This window comes from Ctenopharyngodon idella, chromosome 5, assembly GCF_019924925.1.
Source record: "Ctenopharyngodon idella isolate HZGC_01 chromosome 5, HZGC01, whole genome shotgun sequence".
Taxonomy (NCBI): domain Eukaryota; kingdom Metazoa; phylum Chordata; class Actinopteri; order Cypriniformes; family Xenocyprididae; genus Ctenopharyngodon; species Ctenopharyngodon idella.
Window position 1 is genome coordinate 29124837 of NC_067224.1, and position 23904 is coordinate 29148740.

Below are 23904 nucleotides of genomic sequence, written 5' to 3' on the forward strand. Positions count from 1 at the left end.
CTGTAGTGAAAACTACCTTGGAGAACTTTTAATATTGGTAAAGTGTTTGTATTGTTGCTTGGCTGATTGTTTTGGACTATTATTTTTTTTTCTTAGCCAACATTTTACATTGATAACATACAGGTAAAATAAAATAATTTCAACTCAAATAAATATTTCATATCCACGTATTTATTAATTTGGTGAGCAGCCGTGTAATAAGCGATATAATGTACAGTAAGTCGGTCATTATCATTTGTATTAGTTTGCAGGTACCGTTTATTTCTTCCAGTGCAGCAATGGAAGAGAGAACAACAGAATATCTGAGAGGTCATATCGCATCTCATTTATTCACGGTCTCTTACTTCGATAAAGCGTTGATATAAGCAAGGCTTTGGCAGGTGTATGATTGGTGCTGACAGATGAATCAGCAGAAAATAACTTCAAGAAAAAAAATATTGTGAAAATGCTTACAATAGAAAAATCCTCAAGCAGTGATTCCCCTCCATTGCACATAGACATATTTCAAAACAAATGAACTTCAACTACAACAGACCTTTCCATGTGCAAGAGCAAGAGGTATTATATTTGCAGATTTCTAGCATTTACAACAAGGAACAAAGTTACATCTTCCCCCCTAGAAAGTGCCAAGGTCTACTCACACATGCACAGTTCATACATTCTTCTAACAATCCAATGAACACCAATCTAACAGCCAATCAGCAGAGACCTTACAGCATGGTCACCAATCAGCATGGTGAAGTTACTCCTTTGGCCGAAACAGAGGGCTCAACAAGGTCATGCAACTCCAACCATGCTCCCTGATGCACATTAGTCTAGCATGCATTTACTGTACAGGGCCTGATGTTTATCCCCCAAACCCACTACAACTATAAAGAGCCCCAATAACGTCCTACTGGACACCCTGGTAACTTTCACAGGACCCCAGATAACAATTATGGTGGAGAAATGCTGTTTCACATCAATGCAACATTCACTAAGAGGTTCTGATGAAAGCTATCAGTGTTATTGTAGAGGCTCCAACCCTGTACAGACACTCTCACTCCACTAATACGTAGTGACAGAAAAGGACATTATCCCAGTCAGCCCAGGGCAATGAAGAATAGAGGAGATTTATCAAGGAGAAAAGAGAATATTGGGGGTTCCCCACCTGTTAACGCTTTGATGTGATCTAATGAATGAGAAGAACACAAAAGGCAAAACATTATGACATGCTGAGAACAGAAAGTACCTCTGCACTAACAGTAAACCACATCATCCTTTCAGAACATCGCACATAATATTTCAATGAGAATGAAAGAGACTTTTACGAGCGCCATCACGTTCCTTTGTGAGACTAAAACATGAGGCATAATGACTTTGATGACTGAATGCTGAAGAAACAGGAAATCGTGGGAGCGTTTTTAGGCAAATGTTCGGAAACTGGCAAAAAGGAGGAAGAGGCTTTGTATGGTGGGAGAAACAGACACTTCCAACTGCCGTTCATTTCTTTTAAGGATGTAACAGAATGACAGCTTCTTTTGCTGGAGTCTGCCGAGACAGCTGTAGGAGAGATGAAGGATACACTTGACAGAGAGGGAACATCTGAGGGTGGATCTGAAAACCAGCACAATCAAGATCTGGAGCGAATTCCAAGACATGCCAATCTAGTACAGAGATGGTGGAGCCATAGATCAGTCCTGATCTGATTCATATCACGCTTATGAATCCTGAGCATGATTGAAAGATGCCAGCAAATGGTTATAAACCTAAAAAGGTATAGCATTACTGTTATACTTTATTATACAACTGTTAGTTTCGGTCAATTGGCACATGGGCAAAATGTTATATCTAGGGATGCATGATATCTTGGTATCATATCATTTATAACCTCGTAATATTTGAGATTTTTAATTTATCCGTAGTTATTTGATATATATCAGTTTGATTGTTTATGCTTATTTCCCCTATTTTAACATTTGAAATACCTTTGCTGTCCGTCATCTAATTCTTAAAAACACAAGTTCTTTAATAACACTGTTAGATTCCATCTTAAGTTAAATTGAGCTTTTCAAAATTAATAACCATTATACCTAAAAAAAAAAAATTATTTGGTAAAAAAAGTATAGAATTATAATATCAGTGCATAACTAGATATAACTCTATTTTATGCTTTAACTCTAAAGAACACTGTTAAAGATCTGGCCAATCACAGCAGCCACAATTGCAGTACATCACATTCTCTCATGTGAATCTGAAAACATGCAGAAAGATGAGCATGAAAATATGTCTGTATTCTCATGCCCGCCAATTCAATGAAGTTCCGATGTGATGTTTGAAGTGAACGATGGTTCAATCGTTGGTCTAAAAAGCCAGACCTGCCCTGATGTGATATACCACTCCAACACAAGTGAACAGGTCTTCTTTGATATGATATGTCACATGCACTGATCATCCTGTCTGAGGTCACTGTGGGGATCGTCCAGGATGCTCCATATTCAGTAAGTACTGTAGGCCTACTGAGAATGGTAGGAATCTTTAAAAGTAACATATCAATAGTGTCTGCCCTCCATGACAATGGAGATTTAAATGACATGGAGAAGAAGAATCAAGCTCATTTGCTGAGAATGCGCGAGTGATGCTAAATGATGGATTATGGAAAGGCTGAAACACTGAAGAAGATCCCATGCTTCAACACTTGCCTATGGGCTAAGCATTATTTGACTCACAGAGAGACAGGCAAGAAGACGAATAGTGAAAGAGAGAGACAAAGACAGAAACAAAGACACAGAGAGAGTTAAGGCGTTACCCCATGAAGCTCCTTCAAGTGATTCCAGGCAGAGAGAAACAGAGGAAGAGAGGAAAGTCAGTGACAGCACATCAATTCACTCACATTTAACACGCATTTGACATGACAACACAGCAACAAACATAAAAACGAACAGGAAGTATAGGACAGATTAGTCAGTAGAGCACTGAAAACTCAAGCCGAGAGTCCTTTATTCTGAGATACCCCTGTTATTCTGAAGCAATATTGCCTTACTCATTGAAAATGAATTGTGACATGGCGGGAAACAATTTCTGAGCTCTGATCTCACTCTCACGCTAACCAAGAAAGTCTTGTTGGTTAAATTAGTTAAGAAGCCTGGTGGGGACACCACCAAACCAGTATCCCATTCTAAGGATCTGCATCCAAAACATGCCGTTGACGGGCAATGCTGGTTTGTTAACAGGGTTATCAAATCACAAAATTAAATGCACCCAGATCTACATATATTCACAAATATGATACAAAGAAACTAAGAGTGAAAAGTACATTCCTTGAGACCTTTTATCACAGAGCTGTCATCAACAATTTCTAGTCTTTATAGTTCAGTTAGGTGTCGGGCAGTGGAGGGGTTGGGGCATCATGTGAAGTCAGAACCGCCACTGATTTCATAAAATAATACAGCACCAGCAACATACCAATTAAAAATCATAACATTACAGCTCTTTTCTATTTCTGTTGAACTGCTAAGTGTTTTTAATAGCAGCTAATAGCATTTCCTTAATGCTAAAGCATTGCAAAGGCCCATCCATTACTCCACAGAAGATGAGCGAACAGCTGATTGTATCAGACAACTCCTTTATTAGCTCCCTCACACATACACACTTCCTTTTTGAGATTGCATTCTCAAAAGTGCAATAAAGCTGACCCACACCTCTGAGAGAAGGACAGGAAGGAAACAACAGATCAGTGGGAGTTGGCAAACATCTTAATCAAAGCTTAGTTTTCTTGCAGCATAATGAATGGGAAGAATTTAACACATAATAAATGTCCAGCTTTGAATGTGAAATACAAAGATAGATAAAGAAACTCTTGTCACACTGTTGGAATGTGTTTAGAGTAAAACCTTTAAAACAAAGAGAAAAGAGTATATGGGCAAATACTGATAAATGACTCAAATTATAAAGTATTTTATTCAAGATCAGTGATAAAATTCAGACATGCTTAAGTTTTTAGTTAAATGTAATATAAGTTAACGGGATTTACGTAGGTATTTGTAAATGAAAGGCAACTTACGAGAATGCGAATGCCACCAGTGCACCACTGACCACAATGAAGTCCAGAATATTCCACAGATCTCTGAAGTAGGAACCAGGATGCAGCAATAAACCCAAATCCACCATCTTTTCAAAGGAGAAGCATAAATATGACAGATTATTGAGGGTAAAACCTTGACACCATCACTACAGCCATCAAAGCACCATTTCTGTAACAAATTGCCTTTAACAATAAATTTCAAGACAATTACTGACAGACTTCATATTGCTCGCTCTGAGCAATGTTCTCATTATTATACAGTGTCCTAGTAAAAGTCTTTTATTGTGAGGAATATGATAGTTTTGCACAATAAAAGGTTATAGATATTTGACTGATTTATTTGTTAAAAAATCTGTCAATTCCTGTACTGAGGAGTAAAAAAATACATAACTTTTTAAAATTTGTCTGAAATAGTTATTTGATATAAACTTCTTGTTTATTTCTTGCGCCATTAGTCAGTTCAAGATTTTAAAAAACATGTCTGTGTAGCACTCCATCAACCGTTTATGAATACAACATGTCCTATGTGAACCATCTTAATTAGACCAACTAGTTGACCAGTTGATCAGGCAAACCGCTGACTAGTAATTTACGAAAATACATAGTTTTGCACATGCCTGATATTAATATGGGTCAATGTGCTTCACATAGAGAGACTGGCAACAAAATATCCACATCTCAGGTTATAAGAGGACTTTTGGTTCACATCTCCTGTGAGATATCCAATTAAACACTGTAATCTACCACAAAATTACCTTAATGACCATCTCAAATGTGAAAACACCAGTGAAGACATAGTCCAAATACTTCAGGACCTATGAAGCGAAGAGTAAAATGGGCATCAAATTATCATCAATCATTTGGGACATACTGGAAAATGAGGTCAAACACTGATAAAATCTGACTTTGAACAGCTAGACCAGCATAGACGAAAAATGAGCGACTCACATTGTTTCGAGGAGCATTGGCTTGGACTGGGTCCTCTGCAGCCAGGGCTATACTGCTCATGGCAATGACCACCAGGATACACATCTCAAAGTAGCGCAGACTCACAATGTAATGGCACAGACGCCTCACCCTGCACAAAAAACACACACTATGAGAGTGAGGCTGAAGGCAATTACATAAAGAAGTCTGACACCATACTTTAAATCTACTGACAGATACATTTAATTAACTATCGATAATTAATATTTTCATGCAGGCCAAAGGCAAGGTCTGAGAGTTCAACGATTAATTCAGTAATAATGTAGATTTTAGCAGAAGTGTCTGGTAGGCACGGTCAGGTCAACATTCTTGGCATTAATATATAGAAAATAAAACTAATCCTAAACTGTGACGCCAACAGGGCCATGACAGACATCTGCATTTGGCAATTGCCTATTAATACACAGCTTTATGTGGAGGTTTATGGGATTGGATGCAATTTAAGGCCAGTTCACACCAAGAAAGATAACTATAACTATATATTAGCGTCCACACCAGCAGACAATATCGTTCTGTTTATTCTAAGCATGCGTTGCAGTTTTGTCGTCCGCCGCTTTAAAAACTTGAGCTCTTTAAAGTTGGAAGGATTCTGATTGGCTGTCAATGTTTTTATCGTTCATCAGCTGGGAAAAATTGTTCTGAAAGTGATTCCAATCATATAATTTCTCGGTGCCGTTATCGTTACAGTTGTGGTGTGGTCTATTCTTTTATATTTAGAATGATTTTTAGAACTATATCTTTATCATTATCTTTGTAGTTATAGTTCTTGGTGTGAACAGGCCTTTAGACTCAAAAGATCTTAAAGAGTTTACCTTAAACACATACAATCAAACTTTACAACCATTGGACATTTAACACAAGTAATAAGCAAAAACGTTTGCAGATATAAAACTATTGGTGGTCTGCCAGATGCCATCTACCAAAGCTGTATGTGAATGTTTAAGATGCCACTCTTTTGAGGAAGCTACTTTGAAATTGTGCCTTCCTAAACTACAAGCTACTCATAATTTACAGTAGGAGCGACAATCAATGTCGGCATGAAATGAAAATTCACTGTATTTTCTGTTTTCAATCTATTTTCTAAATGCATGTTATTGATCTTATTGTGAACGATTTATTCATGCATGTTTCATTTTTTTTTATTTGTTTTGACCTACCGTAGTAATTTTTAATCAAAATACCATAATTTAATCTTCCAGTGGAATGACAGACTTCTCTCTGGTGACATATTCCGTACTTCTCCAATCATTTAGCCTGCTGAAACCCTGCCCTTTTCTTACAACTGACTGCAAGATGCCTCTTTTGAAATATTCCGTTTCACTTGGATGTACCTCACAATATGAAAGAAAAGGTCTGTTGCAACATCCATTTCATCGCCACATTAAAAATAGCTGAAGTCTGAAGCTACTGTTTGATGTCTGAACACTACTTAAAGGCAAGAATATTATCTGAGTGTGTACTTGATATGCTCACTTGACTATCCCGTACTACAACGCTACCTGTAGAGAATAGCTTGTTACTGGAAAGCTTTTTTTGAATGCGTGCTACTGTCAAGCAACCAAAAAATTGTTGAAGGGATATTACTCTACAACAGCATTTGTGACATTGCACTGGAATAAATGTTCAAAAGTTTATCCAACATGTTCCGCAGGACTGCCACACACAGACTCACGGATTGTTTGGGCTGAAGATGAACATGGAGCTGAAGGGGAGGATGGGACGAGGGCTGCTCTGGTTCAAATCCTCCAGATTCTTCTCAGTCATGGGCATCGTCTCGCTGTCTATACTGTTCACTGAGAAGACAAACAAATGTCACTTTTGTTAGACCAACATTGATTTCTAGTGTTAACAGCCTTGATAAAGTGTCACATAAATTTGAGTATAAAATGAGTTAAATATTAGCCACCATGAAGTGGTATGGCTATATGAGAAATACTAACTGGGAATAAGGGTTGTTTCTCCTGGGGGAGACGTGATGGTCACAGGTATGTGTGTGCCCATCCCTCCAGTCTGACCAATATTTCGCTTGTTGTCCGAGTCTTCTGGTTTCTCAAGACACCATCGGTTCCCAACTGAAGGCTGATTGGGATTTACAGCCATTGAATCTCCTCCTATGTCCATGTGCCTGGAGCAGTGAGTCAAACTAAGTTTACACTTTGATGTTTTGGTCATGAAAGACTCTAAACTGAAAAGACTTTTTCACTTTTAAGTGAATAAAACGTTCTCATTTAAATCCATTCAGTGATTCATATTTCAGAGCATATTATTGGTTGGACCAAATTAATAAATAGACCCTTCAATGAATAAGTTAGTGTTCTGAGTATGAATTGGCTCAGTGAGGCACCAAACTAATGTAGCAAAAAGAAAGTCACTGAAAGAATCAATGAACAAATATGAATGAATCTTTTTACTGAATGGATTTAAAAGAGTCATTGGGGTGAATCAAAATCCCCACCACTAGAGGCACCATTCACTAGTCTCGTAGCTACTGGAACATGGTTCAGTTTTCTTTGTAAACAACTTGGGAACAAATGTGCTGTTCAGTCCAAGAAATAATTTTAAAAATTACATCTTTTAACAATTTGTGAAGAAAGTTTTACCTGTGGCTGGCCGACTTGCCATCCTCCTTCTCTCTATTCACTTGTTGCTCCTCTCCTTCCAGCGTGGACTGAGCTTTACTGGTTCGCGGCCTGTGCCGCCTCCTCCCTCCATTACCTCCATTTTCCCCCCTGGAGCACCTCTCTCCCTCCCTTGTTCCTGATCGTGAGCCTTCCTTCTGCCTGGACCGTCGTTCGCTCTTCCCACCAGCACTGACCACCCCATTGCCCTCCCTGTTATGCCTGTGGGAGTGATGGTGACGATGTTCTCTCTCCCCACCTCCCACACCCTCGTCCACCGAGCTCTGATGGTGATGTCTGCGGCCCCCCTCTCTGCTCCGGCTCCTGTCGCTCTTCCCCTCCTTACACCGTGTTCCATCATGCTCCTTACTGCGGCTGTGATGGACGTGATGCCGGCCATCTTTGGCATGCCCGGTGTCACCGTTTTCATTGGTCTCATTGGAGGGACGCTCCCTGTGACGGTGGTGCTTGCGCGGTGGATGCGACTGCGGGGGCTCCATCACAGGGGCTACTCGTTCCTCCGGCGTGCCACCCTCTCCTTGCAAATCCTGGGGTTTGTCCCAGTCTCTGTGAGGGCTGATGGGGCCGTCACAGCGAGGTTCCACCACCAGAGGCCGGTCCAGATGGGTTTTGATGTCAGGGCGGAGGTGAAGGTTGGAAGTCAGCCGGGGGTTGAGCTCCTCTTGGTACAATGCCTCACTGCTGGCCAGCATGTGCTTCCGAATCTGGGTGGTGCGCTGCTCCCACACGGACATCATCTTTAGAGAACGTTGCTGTTCTTTACTAGTGAAGAAAAGATTTATGGAAACAAATCTGTTAGCCTCAGACAGACAAAGTTATATAAAACAATTAGGCATGGTGTTGACGTAAGTCTCCATCCATGTCGAGACCCCCTTTCATGATGGTGATTTTGTGTTTGCTTTCACTGAAAAATCCTAATTGATTTAAAAATTGGGCTTAATTTTGGTTCATGCTCCCAAGTGCATGACAAGACCAGTATCATGAAAATATGTTCTTGGACTAAGACTCAAGGACCAAGACCATTAAAATATGGTCCATATGCTCCCGAGTCCATGACAAGATCATGAAAATAAAGTCTTGGATTCAGACGAGGACCAAGACCATGAAAATACGGGAGCATGTGGATTCGGTCTTGACTCTGACTGGTACCTTTTCTGGGTCTTGACTCAAACTCAAATGAGCTGGTTTCAACTACAACAGAAAAGTGATGGTTCCAGTGCTGCTGGACTAAATATTAGTGCTTTTGGAACTGTGTTTGTCCAAGCAGATTTGAGGACTGGATAAATACTGTTATATAAATGAAAAGAAGGTCTTTATGGATGCCAGTTTACAAAGATTAGTTATGGGCATGCTTTACCCATCCTGCAAATGTTTGTGAATAATGGTTTTGGGTCATGAAGTTTAACCATGCATTCTATACCTGGGTTACACAGCAAGTGCAGGATATTTAGAGGGCTTTGCCAGGTTTAATGACCTAGTATCTATCCCTTCATTATGAGGAATAGTTCACCCACAAAACTTTTGTCATTGTTTAATCACCCCCATCTCATTCCAAACCTGTTCTTCCAAGGAACACCAAAGGAGAAATAAAAGGAGAAAAAAAACGTACAAACTGAAAAATCACTGAAATTTGACTTAAAAGAATGATTCACTCATGAATCTGACTTAATTCTTTTTCTATAATGAACTTGCCAAAAATACATGTTTAAAAGTTTGGGGTCAGTACATTTTTTTTTTTTTTTTTAAGAAATTAATACTTTTATTCTACAAGAACACATGAAATTGATCAAAAGTGACATTAAATACATTTATAAAGTTACAAAAAAAAAATTCACATAAAAAAAATCTTTCTATTCATTAAAGAATCATGAAAAAAATCAGCATGGTTTCCACAAAAATATTAAACAGCACAGCTGTTTACAACATTGATAATAAGGAGAAATATTATTTGATCACCAAATCAGCATATTAGAATGATAGAATGTTACTGTTACAATATCACTGTTTTACAGTATTTTTGATCAAACAAATGCAGCCTTGGTGAATAACTTTCAAAAAAATCTTAACCCCAAACTTCCGAACGGTAGTGTGTGTGTGTGTGCGTTTTTGTGACATATCAGGACACAAATTTGTATAAAGACATGGGTATGACATAGGTATTACAAGGAGAAGGTGACTTATGAGGACATTACCTCATGTCCCCATTTTTCAAAAGGCTTATAAATCATACAGAATGAGTTTTTTTGAGAAAGTAAAAATGTGCACAGTTTCCTGTGATGGGTAGGTTTAGGTGTAGGGTTGGTGTAGGGCAATAGAAAATACAGTTTGTGCAGTATAAAAACCATTACGCCTATGGAATGTCCCCACAATTCACAAAAACAAACGTGTGTGTGTGTGTTTTCCAGGGAACAAAGCGGGTCATATGGATTTGGAACGACATGAGTGAGAACAAATTATGACAGAAGTCTTCTATATTTCACCTTATTTCTTATCCAATTAGTTAGCATTAAAAGAACATGATCAAGACAGTTTTTGCTGTAAAGAAAAGTAAAGGAAAAGATTCAGCTGGGGGAAAGTAACACATCTACACTTCTCCACATCACTTTATTCTGAGCACACCTCTAGCAGGCAGGCCGTGTACCAGGGAGCAGGCGTGATGAGTGAATTACAGCAATGTGTAGACAGGTGATGGGAAAGAGAATGCTCTCTGAGGCTGGGAGAGAGTGGAGAGACTGATTTTCAGACTCTATTTACTGCTAAAGTACTAACAGGGCTTAGTGGTGTGAAGCAGTCCTGAGGTCAGACTGTACCTCTTGTGGACTAGCAGGACGAGGTGATGCAAACTTTCTGATTTTACAGTATGACAGGACCTCAAGGTGTGATAATCATTTTCCTTTTCTGTTTACGTGACTTTTGGCCATGTTATTATTAATAGATAGCAGACAAATACTGTGGCTCGATGGCTCATGTGTGAGAGCATGTGAACTAATCACTACACCACAGTTCTGACATTTCCATTTTCTATTAACAAACATATTAACATACTTAGCAAAAATAAGGACAGAGATGTTCTCAACGTGCTACAATACAGTACTTTAAAGCTGCTGTAAACAGTGTTAACTATCTTGCTAACTTCTGGCTAATCGCTCTGGCTTTGCTAACTTGCTAAGTCTCTGGCTAATAAAAACCATTCACATCTTCATCAACCTCTGAATTTTAAGTGTGGTATTGACCTAAAATTGCTTACAACAGCTTTAAAGTGCAAAGAGTGAAATGTTATTGATGAATGATCTTTTACGGCTGGCCAAGGGTTAAAAATGAAATCAGAGGTTAACATTGACATATGTATGAATGTGGGGCGAGATACTGGAATGTCCAATATAGTAACATTGTCAAACACTATGAGGTGCATTGTGGATGAGTATTAGCCATTTGTCATACAGGTGATCAAAATACGTCCATTAATGTACTGTAGAAGTAGTCATGCCCTGCGGTACCATTACCTCAAGTAGTGATGTGCAGGGGAGCAGACATAACTCCTAAAACACATACAGCACACAGTGAAATACACAGATACACACGGACACGCTAAGAGTCCCCACAGTGCCACAGAAAATAGGCCAGAAGACAAACATTCAACAAGAAAATTAAAAAGGAATAAAGATGTATAAAAGACAGACAATAGAAAACGAATGATGGAAAAATTAAAGCATCAAAACAGTGGAGAGAAGTGAGATAATGGCAGACTTATACAGACTCTCTACAAACCTAAAATCTTAAAATCGGAAGCATTACTGGAATAGTTCACACAGAAAAAAAGAAAAGAAAAAAAAAAGTCATCATTCACTCACCCTCATTTAGTTACAAAGCCATATGACTTTATTCTTCAGTGGAACACAAAACTTCAATGTGCTAGTCACTCTTTTAAATATAATGAAAATCAATGAAGACTGAGGCTGACAAGCTCCAAAATGGATCATAAAATACAATAATAGTATTCCATATGACTTTTATGCTATAATTCAAATACAGCAGCTTTGTGCACGAAACAGGCAGACTTTTAATTGTTACTGACATAAATCTTGACATTATGAGTTCATAAGAGTTAATCAGAGGACTATTAATGTCTGATTGATGAATGAATCATTCAGACCTGTTTTGTGAACTAGATCAATCGATGTATTTGAAAGAATGATTAATTCATGGTTATGACTGATCTGATTCTCAGAATCAGCTCACTGAATCAATGATTTTGCCGTTAACAGTCCACTGGAGGGAAAATTAATTATTGAATAATCATGATAATTCATGATGAAATCATGAAATACACCTTAATTTGTCTGTTTCTCACATAAAGTTAGTGTATGACTTCACATTATCACTTTTTATTATAGTTTTGTCTTGTAACAGCCACAGTCCTCATTCACTTCCATTATGTGAAAAAAAAATCACCTTTTTTGCTCCATGGAAGAACTTCAGTCATATAGGTTTGGAATGATATGAGGGTCAGTAAATGAAGAAAGACTTTTCATTTTAGGGTAAACTGTTCCTGTAAATCATCAAAGACTAATTAAATAAACTCTATCACTAGGCTTGAACACAAATGTCTTTAAACTTGTATCTTCTCAAAAGATTGACAAGCCAACTTCTGTGGTTCTAATTCTATATATTCTATTTAATTGAGTGTCTAGTATTGGATTCCAGAGTTTACCTGCCTGTATGTGTAAGAGTGAGTATATATGTGTGTGTGTGTGTGTGTGTGTGTGTGTGTGTGTGTGTGTGTGTGTGTGTGTGTGTGTGTGTTTGTGTGCATGTGTGTGTGTGTGCGCGTCTACGCTCTCGCAGTGGGTTTGTCTGACAGGAGTGCTGACTCATTAGGCACTAACAGTAGCAGAAGCTCTAGTAGTGATGCACATTGGGAAACAGACGGCCGCTTCTCAGAACACGGCTCAATGCCAACAGCAGCCAATAAACCCAGCGAACAGTTAATCTAGTATCTAGAAAGTCTGACCCGCTAGCTAAATGAATCAGCAAACATAACATTAAAAAAGAAAGCACATGAAGTAATTAATCTACTGATGAAGTTGCAGTAAACTCAAGCAAATTTACACTGATCGCTTACTTAAAGTCCACACCTGTACTTTTTTACAGCAACACTTTACGATAGCTTTCATTAATAAGACAAAATTTTAACATTTAAAATGGTTTTCATAAATTAAAAGTAAGAAAAGCCATTTTGAAAAGCCTTCATTCATTGTATTCATTGTCTTTCTTCTACTTATGACCCATATACAATATTTCCTCAGTCATCTGTTAAACTATGAGCTACACTGTGAATGACTCTGGTTAGCAGGACTAGTTCGGCTATCTGGCATCATATAAGAGCAGTGTGCTGGGACAGAGGAGGAGAGGAGATTTGAACAGAGAGTAAATGAACTCACGGTGAATGAGAGCTGGAGTTGGAGGAGCTGCATGAAAGAGCACCAGGAAATGGCCTTATAAAACTGCATATGCCAAAAACAAAAACCATCAGAGGGGAAAGAAATAGTTTGGTGGGGGCAGAGTCAGTGGCAGGGACTACAGCTGTCAATCACTCTGACTCTAACTCCACCCAACTCAATGGGAAGTACATATCAACAATAGTGTGACTTCGAAACAAAAACAAAACAGAAGGCATTACAGAATTAAGAAAGACATTCAAAGGTCTCACTTTATATTAGGTGGCCTTAACTACTATGTACTTCCATCAAAAAATAAGTACAATGTACTTGTGTTCATATTGTATTGCAAAACACTTTTGGTGCTGTTGAGGTGGGATACGGGTAAGGTTAGGGACAGGTTTGGTGGTATGGGTAGGTTTAAGGGTGGGTTAAGGTGTAAGGGATGGGTCAAAAGTGTAATTATAAATGTAATTACAGAAATTAGTTACAGTTACAGATGTAATTACACGCAGGTATTTTTTAAAATATAAGTACAATGTAAAAACATGTATGTACACAATAAGTGCATTGTATCAAATGATTAAGTTAAATGCAAGTACATAGTAGTTAAGGCCACCTAATATAAAGTGGGACCCGTTAAAATTCCAGGTTTAAAATTGATTAAATTATAATTATATTACATTAAATTAAATTAAATTAATTATTATATTACTCTATTAAATGATATAATAAATGGATGATTAACACTTGTAAAAAAAAAAGTCTTTCATTATTAAAAAAAACTATAAGTAAATAAATAAATGTTAAAAAAAATATTACAAAAATCAATTAGAATTTCTACGAGATCCTGAAAATCATATCCAGGGATGTAAGCGCAATTGATATTGGAATTGATATATGTTACCCCAATATTCAGAACTGTGGTTGACTGTAGGTTTTTAATACTTAATTTACATCGGATTGCCACAATCACTGTCTTTAGCAACAGTTAAACAACCAATTTAGGTTAAATTGCAAATAACCAAATCAGATTTTGATGACATGATTCATTTGAGCTAAATATAAATCCCACTGTACATTGATTGGTGTCTTACAACAAGTCTAATCAAACACAGTCAGTAAGGGAGCATCAAAAAAAAAAAAAAAAAAAAATCCTTAGATTTCCACACATGCTGATTGAAAATCAAGTAAATATGTCATTTTTGTCTAAAGACAACCAATTATGGGTGCAGGACCAACTGCACAGAGAACATAGTGTCCTACAGAGACATACTGAGGGACCAAATAAAAGTGCCAACAGAAAAATAACAAAATAACCAACATAGAGAAATGTGCTTACAGAGACAAACAGGAATACTGTTCTTGGGACACATAAAAAAAAGCAATGAGAGGACATGATGGGGTGATGAACAGGTGTTACAAAGGGTTAGTGAAAGAGGAGGGCAGTACCCTGACTTCAGGTTTAATGCCCTCTGACTTACGCTGTGATGGAAATGTTAGCGGCCGAAATGGGGCTGACCTCCTTTACCTCCTTGGCTTTCTGCAGAGCCAGTTTCTTACTGATGGCCTCTTCCTGCTCCTCCTCATCCTGAGAGAGGAGTAAGACAGAAACAGAGAATGACAGACGAGTATAAATTTGCATCCCACATCAAGCACAGTGGCTAGCATCAACAAATGAAAATGGTGATGTCCCAGGAGCCTTACGGCCCTATACTGTTGGTGCCATCTTTACATAAGGCTATAAATCCCATAATGGGCTGAAAGCTTCATTACCTTGAGTTATTGACCAGGGCAAACATCATTCAGATCAAAAGAACCCTTTCAGACAGTCTTATGAAACTAATAAAATTATCAGTGTATCACATTGTGTGAGACTCATGTGGTGTGTGTGTGCAGGTACAGATGGCTGGTACAGAGTGACAGTGCCAGATGAAGTATTGGCGTTGTATGTACATATTCCCATATGTAAGACCTAAATATGCCCAACCAACCTTGGTGAGTTCTTGTGCATTGGCAAGGTTATCAACAGCAATGGCCAAAAATACATTTAGGAGAGTGTCTGATCAAATTTGCTTTAAGGAATCTGGGTGAAAGTGGTCATCTAATATAATAGTCAAGCATTCAGGTTGTCAAAGTTTTTTTTAACACATACACTATCGTTCAAAAGTTTGGGGTCAGTACGTTTGTTTTTTTTGTTTTTTTTTAAGAAATTAATATAACTAATGCACTAAGGATTACTTAAAATGATAACATTTATAATGTTACAAAATATTTATATTTTTCAAAGAATCCTGAAAAAAATATGTCATGGTTTTCACAAAAAAAAATTAAGCAGCACAACCGGTTTCAACAGTTGACAATAATGAGAAATGTTTCTTGAACAGCAAATCAGCATATTAGAATGATTTCTGAAGGATCATGTGACACTGAAGACTGAAATAATGGCTGCTGAAAATTCAGCTTTGCCATCAAAGGAATAATTATATTTTAACATTAAAATAGAAAAGTTATTTAAAATTTTAATAATATTTCACATTATTACCGTTTTTACTGTATATGATCAAATAAATGCAGCCTTGGTAGCAGTGTTAATTTTGGCAGCCATTTTTGATTTAGTCTTACTCTTTATCTTCAGACGAAAATGCTCTTTAGTCTTAGTCACATTTTAGTCATTTTAGTCTAGTTTTAGTCGACGAAAAGTCATTGCATTTTTGTCAAGTCTTTAGTTGTTACTTTTAGTCAAACTACAGTTACCAACATTAATTTTGATAGCTATTTTATATGTAGTCTATAGACAAAAGTCATTATAATTTTTCTCTTCATAATGCCTGACTCGCACTACAGGAGTTTTAGGCCGATTTTTGCCCGATTTTCCCCTCCCGAGAATCTTAGAAAAAATCTCGTCCAGGACCTCGATCGGCTCCGATGTTCGGCGCAGATTATCTGGTAATGTGAGGCATTCACAGATCGAATCTTGCACCTCCTGATCTGCTCTCACACAAATTGGGGCCGCCCCGATCATATCAAACATGTTTGATATTTAGGATTTTAAATCGGGAAGATTACGTCAGTTCTTGAGAACAGAGAGAAGTAAATGAGAGCGCTTTTGAAATTGCGACAATGAAACCAGCTGCTGTATGGGTCCGTTGGACAGTGAAGATGGCGGAACGGTGCGTTGAAGTGTTGCAACAACACAACTCCTTGAATAACGCGTCTTCAAAAACATGACACAACCGTACGGACAAAGAGAAAAGCTGAGGAGAAATCGCTATGGTTTTGAACATACTGGGTGAGTGTAGAAAGCTGCTAGCAAATGTAAACATACCTGTTTATGTCAGTGACGAATGTTTTTACATCCGCTTCCCAATGAAATCACGTGAGGTGCTCTTCTGGGTATGATAATCTTAATAATATCCTGTAGTGTGTGCTGCGCAACAAATTTCAAATCTTGTAGTGTGTGCCTGTTTGAGATTTGTGAGAATAAAATCTGTGAAGATTCTCCTTATGTGTGTGCTGCAACCAGATTTCATATTCGGTTAGGATTTAAAAACTCCTCTAGTGTGAGCTCGGCTTAAATCTTACCAACCCCAAACTTTTAAATGACAGTGTAAACTCAATCTGATATTATAAGTGCCTCATTCTGTTCTGTGTGATTACTAAAATATAAAATAAACACATAAAATGCATATAGCTGTATGTAGCTTCCATTTAACAGTAAACTGAATTTTCATAATGAAAATATTATTTACAAATCAGCATTTTTTTATTTTTTTATTATTCATTTACTTATTTAATTATTAAGTGTTTGTATTTCCTGTGAATTCTGAAAAACAGAGAAATATAGTTGTTTTTTTGTGACATTAGTATAAAGCACTGTTGCAGAAATCTACCTGTCTGGTGTCTTTAGTTAACACACACAATACGAAGGGCTTTGTATTTTATGTTGAGTGTCATTTCCTTTACTTAATAAAATTAGGCCATTAAAAGTATTTCATTCAATGACAGTCCTATGTTATATATAAAGGATACAGTTTCCGAACAGTGTGAGCACAATGAAGTACACGGAGCAGAACATTCCCCGGTGCACTCCTCCCTGGGATTCAATTCCATGATACATCACTGCATTCCAGTCCTCCCCTGTCAGAATCTGATGAGATAAAATACATTATAAAAATACAAATATCAAACGAGATCCTTCAGACACATATCACCAGGTGGTCAATACCTGAAACACTGTCAGGATAGCAGCTGGGAATGTGTCAAAGTTGGTCGTCGGGGTCTCATCTTCAAAATTAAACCTAGAAGAGAGATGATGAGCTATGAATCATTTTCTTGGATGAGTCTCATGTGTATGCTTAGGAGCCAGCTTTGCTCTAATTTTCAAAATCTTTCATTTTTTCAATTTGTTTGCTTGCAAAGACAGCAAAAACGGAACTGATATCTTCCAATAATAATGTTTCATCTGCATATAAAAGCTGAGCTCAATTCTCCTCTCTACATCTCTGGAACTAATAACAAAAACATAATAAATATGCTTTCTTATTTCACCATTCTCCTCCATGTACACTCTCGGGGGCTCTGCAAGGGCCTCATTACTACAGAATGTAGAGAAATGCTTAAAAAGAAAGAAGAAACATCTCACAACCAAGGGCTTGTTTATGTTATTCTGGAAAATAAAAGTGATTCCTTTTTTTGCCCAACCGCCGTTCCTCATTTTATTGCAAGAAAATAGTACAATAACAACATAATGAAACAAACTTATGATTATAAACAGGAAGTGATTTCTGTATTCAGTGACTCACTACAAACAAATACTTTAACCTCTGCTAATATTTCATATATAAAATGATTACATTACCATCTTACCACAAAATTGTTGTGATTTCATATAACTTTCATACTTTATATGTTTGCATAGAGGTGGTAAAAAAATGGTGATATATATATATACACACAGCGGGTAAAATACGTATTGAATATGTCAACATTTTTTTTATTAAACACGGTTCCAATGCAGCAATTCACACATCGATTTTTACTGTCATCGATTTCTTAAGAAATCTACACAGACAAAGAGATCACAATTTTACAATCCATAAAAAAGCTATGTGTAATAAAGGGAAATGACTCAAAAGTATTGAACAGACTAACTGAAATTGTATTTAATAGTTGGTGAAAAAAAGTCTTTTTTGCAATGACAGCTTCAAGGTGCATCCTGTATGACCAAACTTTAAATCTTGAATATTCTGGGGGTCTGTCTTGTGAATTTTGATCTTCAGTTCCTTCCACAAATGCTCTGTTGGGTTTAGGTCTGGTGATTTACTGGGACATTTATTTTCTTCTTCTGGAACCAATTCAAACTCTCCTTTGCAGTGTATTTTGGATTGTTGTCCTGGTGGAAGTTCCACCAAAGTCTCATCTTCATCATCCTGGTGGATGGCAACAATTCCCAGTACATGGCTCCATTCATCTTCCCTTCAATAATATTGATTCTGCCAGTACCATGAGAAGAGAAACAGCCCCATACCATGATGCTTCCACCTCAAAAACATCACTGTTGGTATGGTATTTTTAGGGTCATATGCAAAGCCATTTCTTCTCCAAACATGGCATGTGGTACTGTTGCCAAAATTTCGATTTTTGTCTCATCTGACCACACTAAATTGTCCCAGTAGTTCAGACCATTCCAAATGTTGTGTAGAAAACTTCAAATGAGCTTTAACATGCCTTTTCTTCAATAATGGAGCTTTCTGTGGTGAGCGTGCATGGAGGCTGTGGCGGTGGAGTGCATTTCCTTTTGTTTTCTCGTGACAACTGTACCTGCTGCCTCTGAGTCTTTCTGGACCTCTTTCCAAGTGGTCCTTGGTTCTTGGGCTACACTTCTGACAAACCTTCTGACTCCCTGATCAGAAATCTTGCGAGGAGCTCCTTTGCATGGCCAGTTGATGGTGGAATGATGTTCGTTTCAGTTGTGGAAATGGCCCCAATGGTGCTTACAGGAACATTTAGGAGTTGGAAAATCCTTCTGTAACCAGTAACGCTGTTATGTACGGCAAAAATCCTGTTGTGAAAGTCTTGGGAGAGCTCTTTGCCTCTGCCCATCATGAGATGTCCAGTACTTGCATTCAGAGGTGGGTAAGCCTTTTTCTAACCTAACAACTTCCACTAACCCAACTGATTCTAATTTGCACAGGCAGGAGGTAGAACTACTTTGTGACATCTATTGTTTTCTTGACTTGCCTTGCCTTAGTGTACTGCTTTTTCTTAGTGTGTTCAATACCTTTTTCCCCGTGTCATTTCACTTTATTACACATAACTTTTTTATGGATTGTAGTATTATGATTTCCTTATTTGTATTGATTTCTTGAGCTAATACCAACGTCTGATCAAAATCTTATGTGAATTGCTACATTGGAACTTTGTATAATAAATTTTTTTTAGCGTATACATTAAACATATACACACATACATTAAACAAACATTTTGATTATTTCTAAAAGTTAGATTTTTTTATCTGGTCTCATTGTTTTCAGCAGCTCTGCTCTCTGATATGCTTCACAACTGAACGCATGACATCGTCTCTTTCATCCAGCCCAGATAATGACTTCATGGATCAGACAGTCAGTTTATCATGTCCATCTACAGTCTTAAATATTAATGCGCTATGGAGCTGAAATCGAGTACCAGAGAGGCACAAAAGCAATTTCTCATTTCACTAAGCACATATCTGAAAAGACTTTACATCTTCACCATCAGGGGGAATAGTCTCTTCTAAAGCTATCCTCACATTGTTATGTTTCAATAATTTTTTTTCACTTCGCACCTACTATTTGTTTATCTGGCACTCTTCTCATTAAAGTAGATCACATGCCAGCATGTTTGCGCATCTAAGCTGATATTTACCTCATGGGAAGCGTGCATAGAGGCAATTCCTCTGCTGCAGCATACGATTAATAATTCATGGAACAGAGAAATGAAAACTTACGGTGTCTGGATCAGCTCAGTCATGTTTGTTAACATATGGCTGAGGGGTAAATGAAACGGCAGGGCTTGGAAGAGTCACAGATGCTTATGCAGAGAGGAACGTAAACAATGGGCAGTGTTTTTTTTTTCCACGTCAAGGGATGATTTATCCATTTTTAGTGAAAAGTACATCACACGAGTGCTCTGAAAAGTAAAGGGCCTAGATCAACGGTTCTCAACTAGTGGGTCGCAACCCAAAATTGGGTCACAGATCTGTTCTGATTACAGAGAGCAGGGGAAAAACAAGCATAATAAAATGCAACTAACCATTTAATTGTGTATAATTAGGACAACAAATTAAATAAGCATATTTAAGGAGCAGAAATGCTTCCCATATCTTTTGTTGACAGTATTTTGGCACAAATTCATCTGTCTATTGGTAGAATCTAGTCTGTCAATAGTCATTAAATACATATTCACGTATAACCATGGTTTGTGCCATCCACAATTTGTTTGTGAAGTAAATTATTGGCTGCTGAGTCAATTAGAATTAGAAACTAACTACTCAAACTTTAAAAAACAAGTTCCTGTTATCCAAACACTAATCATAAATATTGTTTATGGTTAGATTAATAACCTCCGTTGTTTAATTTCAGGGAAATTTTTGTTTACTTATGCGTGATAAACTATTCAGGGACTGTGCTGGCTTGTAAAAGTTGGCAGTGTAAAACCTAAAGCAAAAACAAAAGCAAAAACATGGACTAGATGATGTGAGAGTGTCCTGGTACTTACTGTCCTCCAAAGAGCTGCATCCCCAACAAAGCAAATACCACGATGAATAGGAACAGCAGGAACAGGAGACTGATGATAGACTTCATTGAGTTGAGTAGAGACACCACCAGATTACGCAGAGAGTTCCAATACCTACAGAAACATTCCATAATAACTACAGCATTAATACAGCCACTTCATGAATTGGATTCATAACAATATTAATTATGCTTTTTTTTATTCCATCACACTTCAACGGTCCAGAGTACTTTATCCCCCTTTAATCAAAAATCTAAACTTTTTGTCATTTTTATCCAATTTCCTTGTCTAGTGTCTTTTGAAACTTAATTTGAAAATGCTAACCAATCAGAATCAAGCATTCAAACATGTATTGGTAAATATGATCAATTTAGGACACTGGTCTACAGAGCACCACAGATGAACAGGCAATTTCGATCTCTTACTTGGTAACCTTGAATATCCTCAGCAAACGCAGTGCTCGCAACACACTAATGCCAAAAGAGGCTCCTGGTTTTACGGCTGCCCAGATCACCTCGAAAATGCTACCCACAATCACCTAAACACACCAAAGACAGAACATCTTATATTTTAAAGAAGCTCATTTAAAGCATTTAAGCAATAATATCCATATATCCATCTTTTCTCCAAATTGCTTGTCCTATGTAGGGTCATGTGATGCTGGAGCCAGCATCATGGACTGTAGGCAGGGAAAGACCCAGGATGGATGGCCAGTAGAAATAAATTCATAATTATACATATGATCATATATATCGTATATAATCAGCATTCAATTTCTCCTAAAAAAAAAACAAACAAAAACAAATTGTCTTCTGCTTCTTATAAGTCAGAAAAAGGAACATGTAGTTGGTCCCCCATATCATTTGTATCTGATGGCACGTTACTCACCCCAAAGTCAAAGCAGTTAAATGAGGAGTGAAAGTAGGTCCTTGGCCCGAGGCCATACATCTTCAGACTCATCTCTATTAGAAACAGACCAAGGAACACAAACTCCGCCAAATCTGTATAAACAAAAGAAAACATTTATCAAAGCACTTTGTCAGTCACATCACTTATCATTTTCATAAGACCACCAAGTCAAGCTAATAGTGAAAGATGCAATAACCTACTGACATTAACTAATTCCTTTTTAATTAATACAATTTTCAACTTAATAGTAAATATGCATATAATGTAGTTATTTTAATACATGTTAAATTGTTATTTTGTAAATAAATTACTAAATCAAATCAAACTTCCTAATGCTTCCCCCAATCTCTTTTGCGTATAAATATGTCGCATGACGAATCTGCATTTTGGGGGATAATAGCCCACTGCTTGCCTGTAGTGTGGTGTGAATGGATATTCAGCAGGTTTTAACAACGTACAACAACTCCAGAGAAATCCGGACCTAACCAAAATAAAGTCAGATGCCGATGCTGATGCCGTGCTTGATGACTCCAGACCCGGACAATCTCATAAAGGTGATCCACAGGGCGCTCTGTTGTAGCCACTCTTATAGTGCATTATTTTCAACGTGTTTATTGCTAGCCCAGCAAAAACAGATATTTGATTTTGCAGATATTTGCAATAATTTGCATGCGAGGTACCTAGTTGCCATAAAAACCTCACATCTGCTGCAAATCAATAAAACCACTTGAATGGTACACGGAGTGTGGATTTGTAAGTTTACTATAGAAAAGCTAAAATGTATTTAAAAGTGTGACTGACCAAATCGACCGGCTTGGTTTGGCCCCCCCAAGCTCAAACGTCAAGCTATGCCTATGTTTTTAACCTCATACTTAGGTTAGTTTCAAAGTAACATAACAGTTAATACAGCTGAACCATAATCATCCAGGCCATCATACAGTAGTTGTCTGAAGGTGCTAAGTCAGAGTGGTGTGGCCTCATTGGTAAAGAACTGGGCAGGCAAACGAAAGTTTGCACATTTAAACCTTAAAAAAGGCGAATCACAAACTCATAATCGCATTGTGCCCCTGAACAAGAACCTTAAATCTTTTGGGGGAGCTATCCCTGCAATAACTGTACTGTTTGTGGCCTTGGATAAAAGCATCAGCTAAATTCCAATTAATGATTAGTAGCAGCTGGCGTGCAAGCAGAGGTAAATATAAGAGGTGGGGCAATGCTCTTTTGTCATTTTTGGCACCAATCTGGCACAGGGGACTCTTTACTTTGTGGACTAGAAACTAACGAACTGAACAGATTGCATCCCTGATGTTGATCCCAATAAGCCGACATACTATTTTTGTTTTAATTTTTTAGGGCAGTTTTAACAAGAAAAATACCATGATACCAATATACTTCAATATATTTTCTATTTCACTCATATCATGGTATGAGCAGTATAGGTAATCCATCAGACGATACGTGGCGCAGAATGAATGATCAGGAATTACTTTAATAAACACAGAATATAACACAACTACCATAATTTTACCATTTATGTTAACATGAGACCATGAACTGAGGAAAACTGAGGGCTTAAATACACAAGGATAAATTATTAAAAGATCAGGGAACAGGTGTAAACTAATCAGGAACCATGACAACTAATGAATGAGGGAAAATGAAACAGAACATGACTGCAAAATCTATATACACTACTGTTTTGAAAGAAGTATCTTATGCTCACTGAGGCTGCATTTATATGATCATAAACACAACAATGGTAATATTGTTTAAATATGATTACAATTTAAAATAACTTTTTAAAATTTTAATATATTTTAAAATGTAAATTATTCTTGTGATGGCAAAACTGAATTTTCATAAGGTGTCAAATGCAGCTTTACTGAGCTTAATGGCCAAGCTGTAATGTAAACAAAAACACCATTGGCTATTTTAAAAAGGGGGAGCTGCTCGATATGTCCCGCCCTGTCTTTCTATTTCATTGGAAATTACGTCAGCACATTGATAACACTGCGCTTTTTAAAGAACTTCAGTTGGCCTTTAAGAAACATAGCCCAGTCAGGGTCAGTTTTATGTTATATTCAAAAGCCAA

At 37.4% G+C, this 23904-nt stretch overlaps 1 protein-coding gene across 11 annotated transcripts in view; it reads right to left on the minus strand.

Annotated features, from left to right (window-relative positions):
- cacna1ba (calcium channel, voltage-dependent, N type, alpha 1B subunit, a) overlaps positions 1-23904 on the minus strand; it is a 117229-nt gene that overhangs the window by 31432 nt on the left and 61893 nt on the right. For 4 of the 11 annotated variants that reach the window (XR_007930211.1, XM_051893552.1, XM_051893553.1 and 1 more), the window contains exons 12-26: positions 21792-21904; positions 21329-21441; positions 20886-21017; positions 17356-17428; positions 17160-17277; positions 15122-15189; positions 14612-14718; positions 13131-13193; positions 7651-8451; positions 6991-7175; positions 6723-6843; positions 5012-5141; positions 4819-4878; positions 4043-4149; positions 1151-1171 (exon numbers count right to left, since the gene is read on the minus strand). Coding sequence is in view for 10 of the 11 variants with exons in the window: in XM_051893552.1 (XP_051749512.1) it covers positions 1151-1171; positions 4043-4149; positions 4819-4878; positions 5012-5141; positions 6723-6843; positions 6991-7175; positions 7651-8451; positions 13131-13193; positions 14612-14718; positions 15122-15189; positions 17160-17277; positions 17356-17428; positions 20886-21017; positions 21329-21441; positions 21792-21904 (2212 nt within the window). In the remaining variant the exon portion in view is untranslated. Of the gene's footprint in view, positions 1-1150; positions 1172-4042; positions 4150-4818; positions 4879-5011; positions 5142-6722; positions 6844-6990; positions 7176-7650; positions 8452-11192; positions 11229-13130; positions 13194-14611; positions 14719-15121; positions 15190-17159; positions 17278-17355; positions 17429-20885; positions 21018-21328; positions 21442-21791; positions 21905-23904 lie in introns of all 11 variants that reach the window. The other 7 variants (XM_051893554.1, XM_051893555.1, XM_051893556.1 and 4 more) reach the window with 6 other exon arrangements.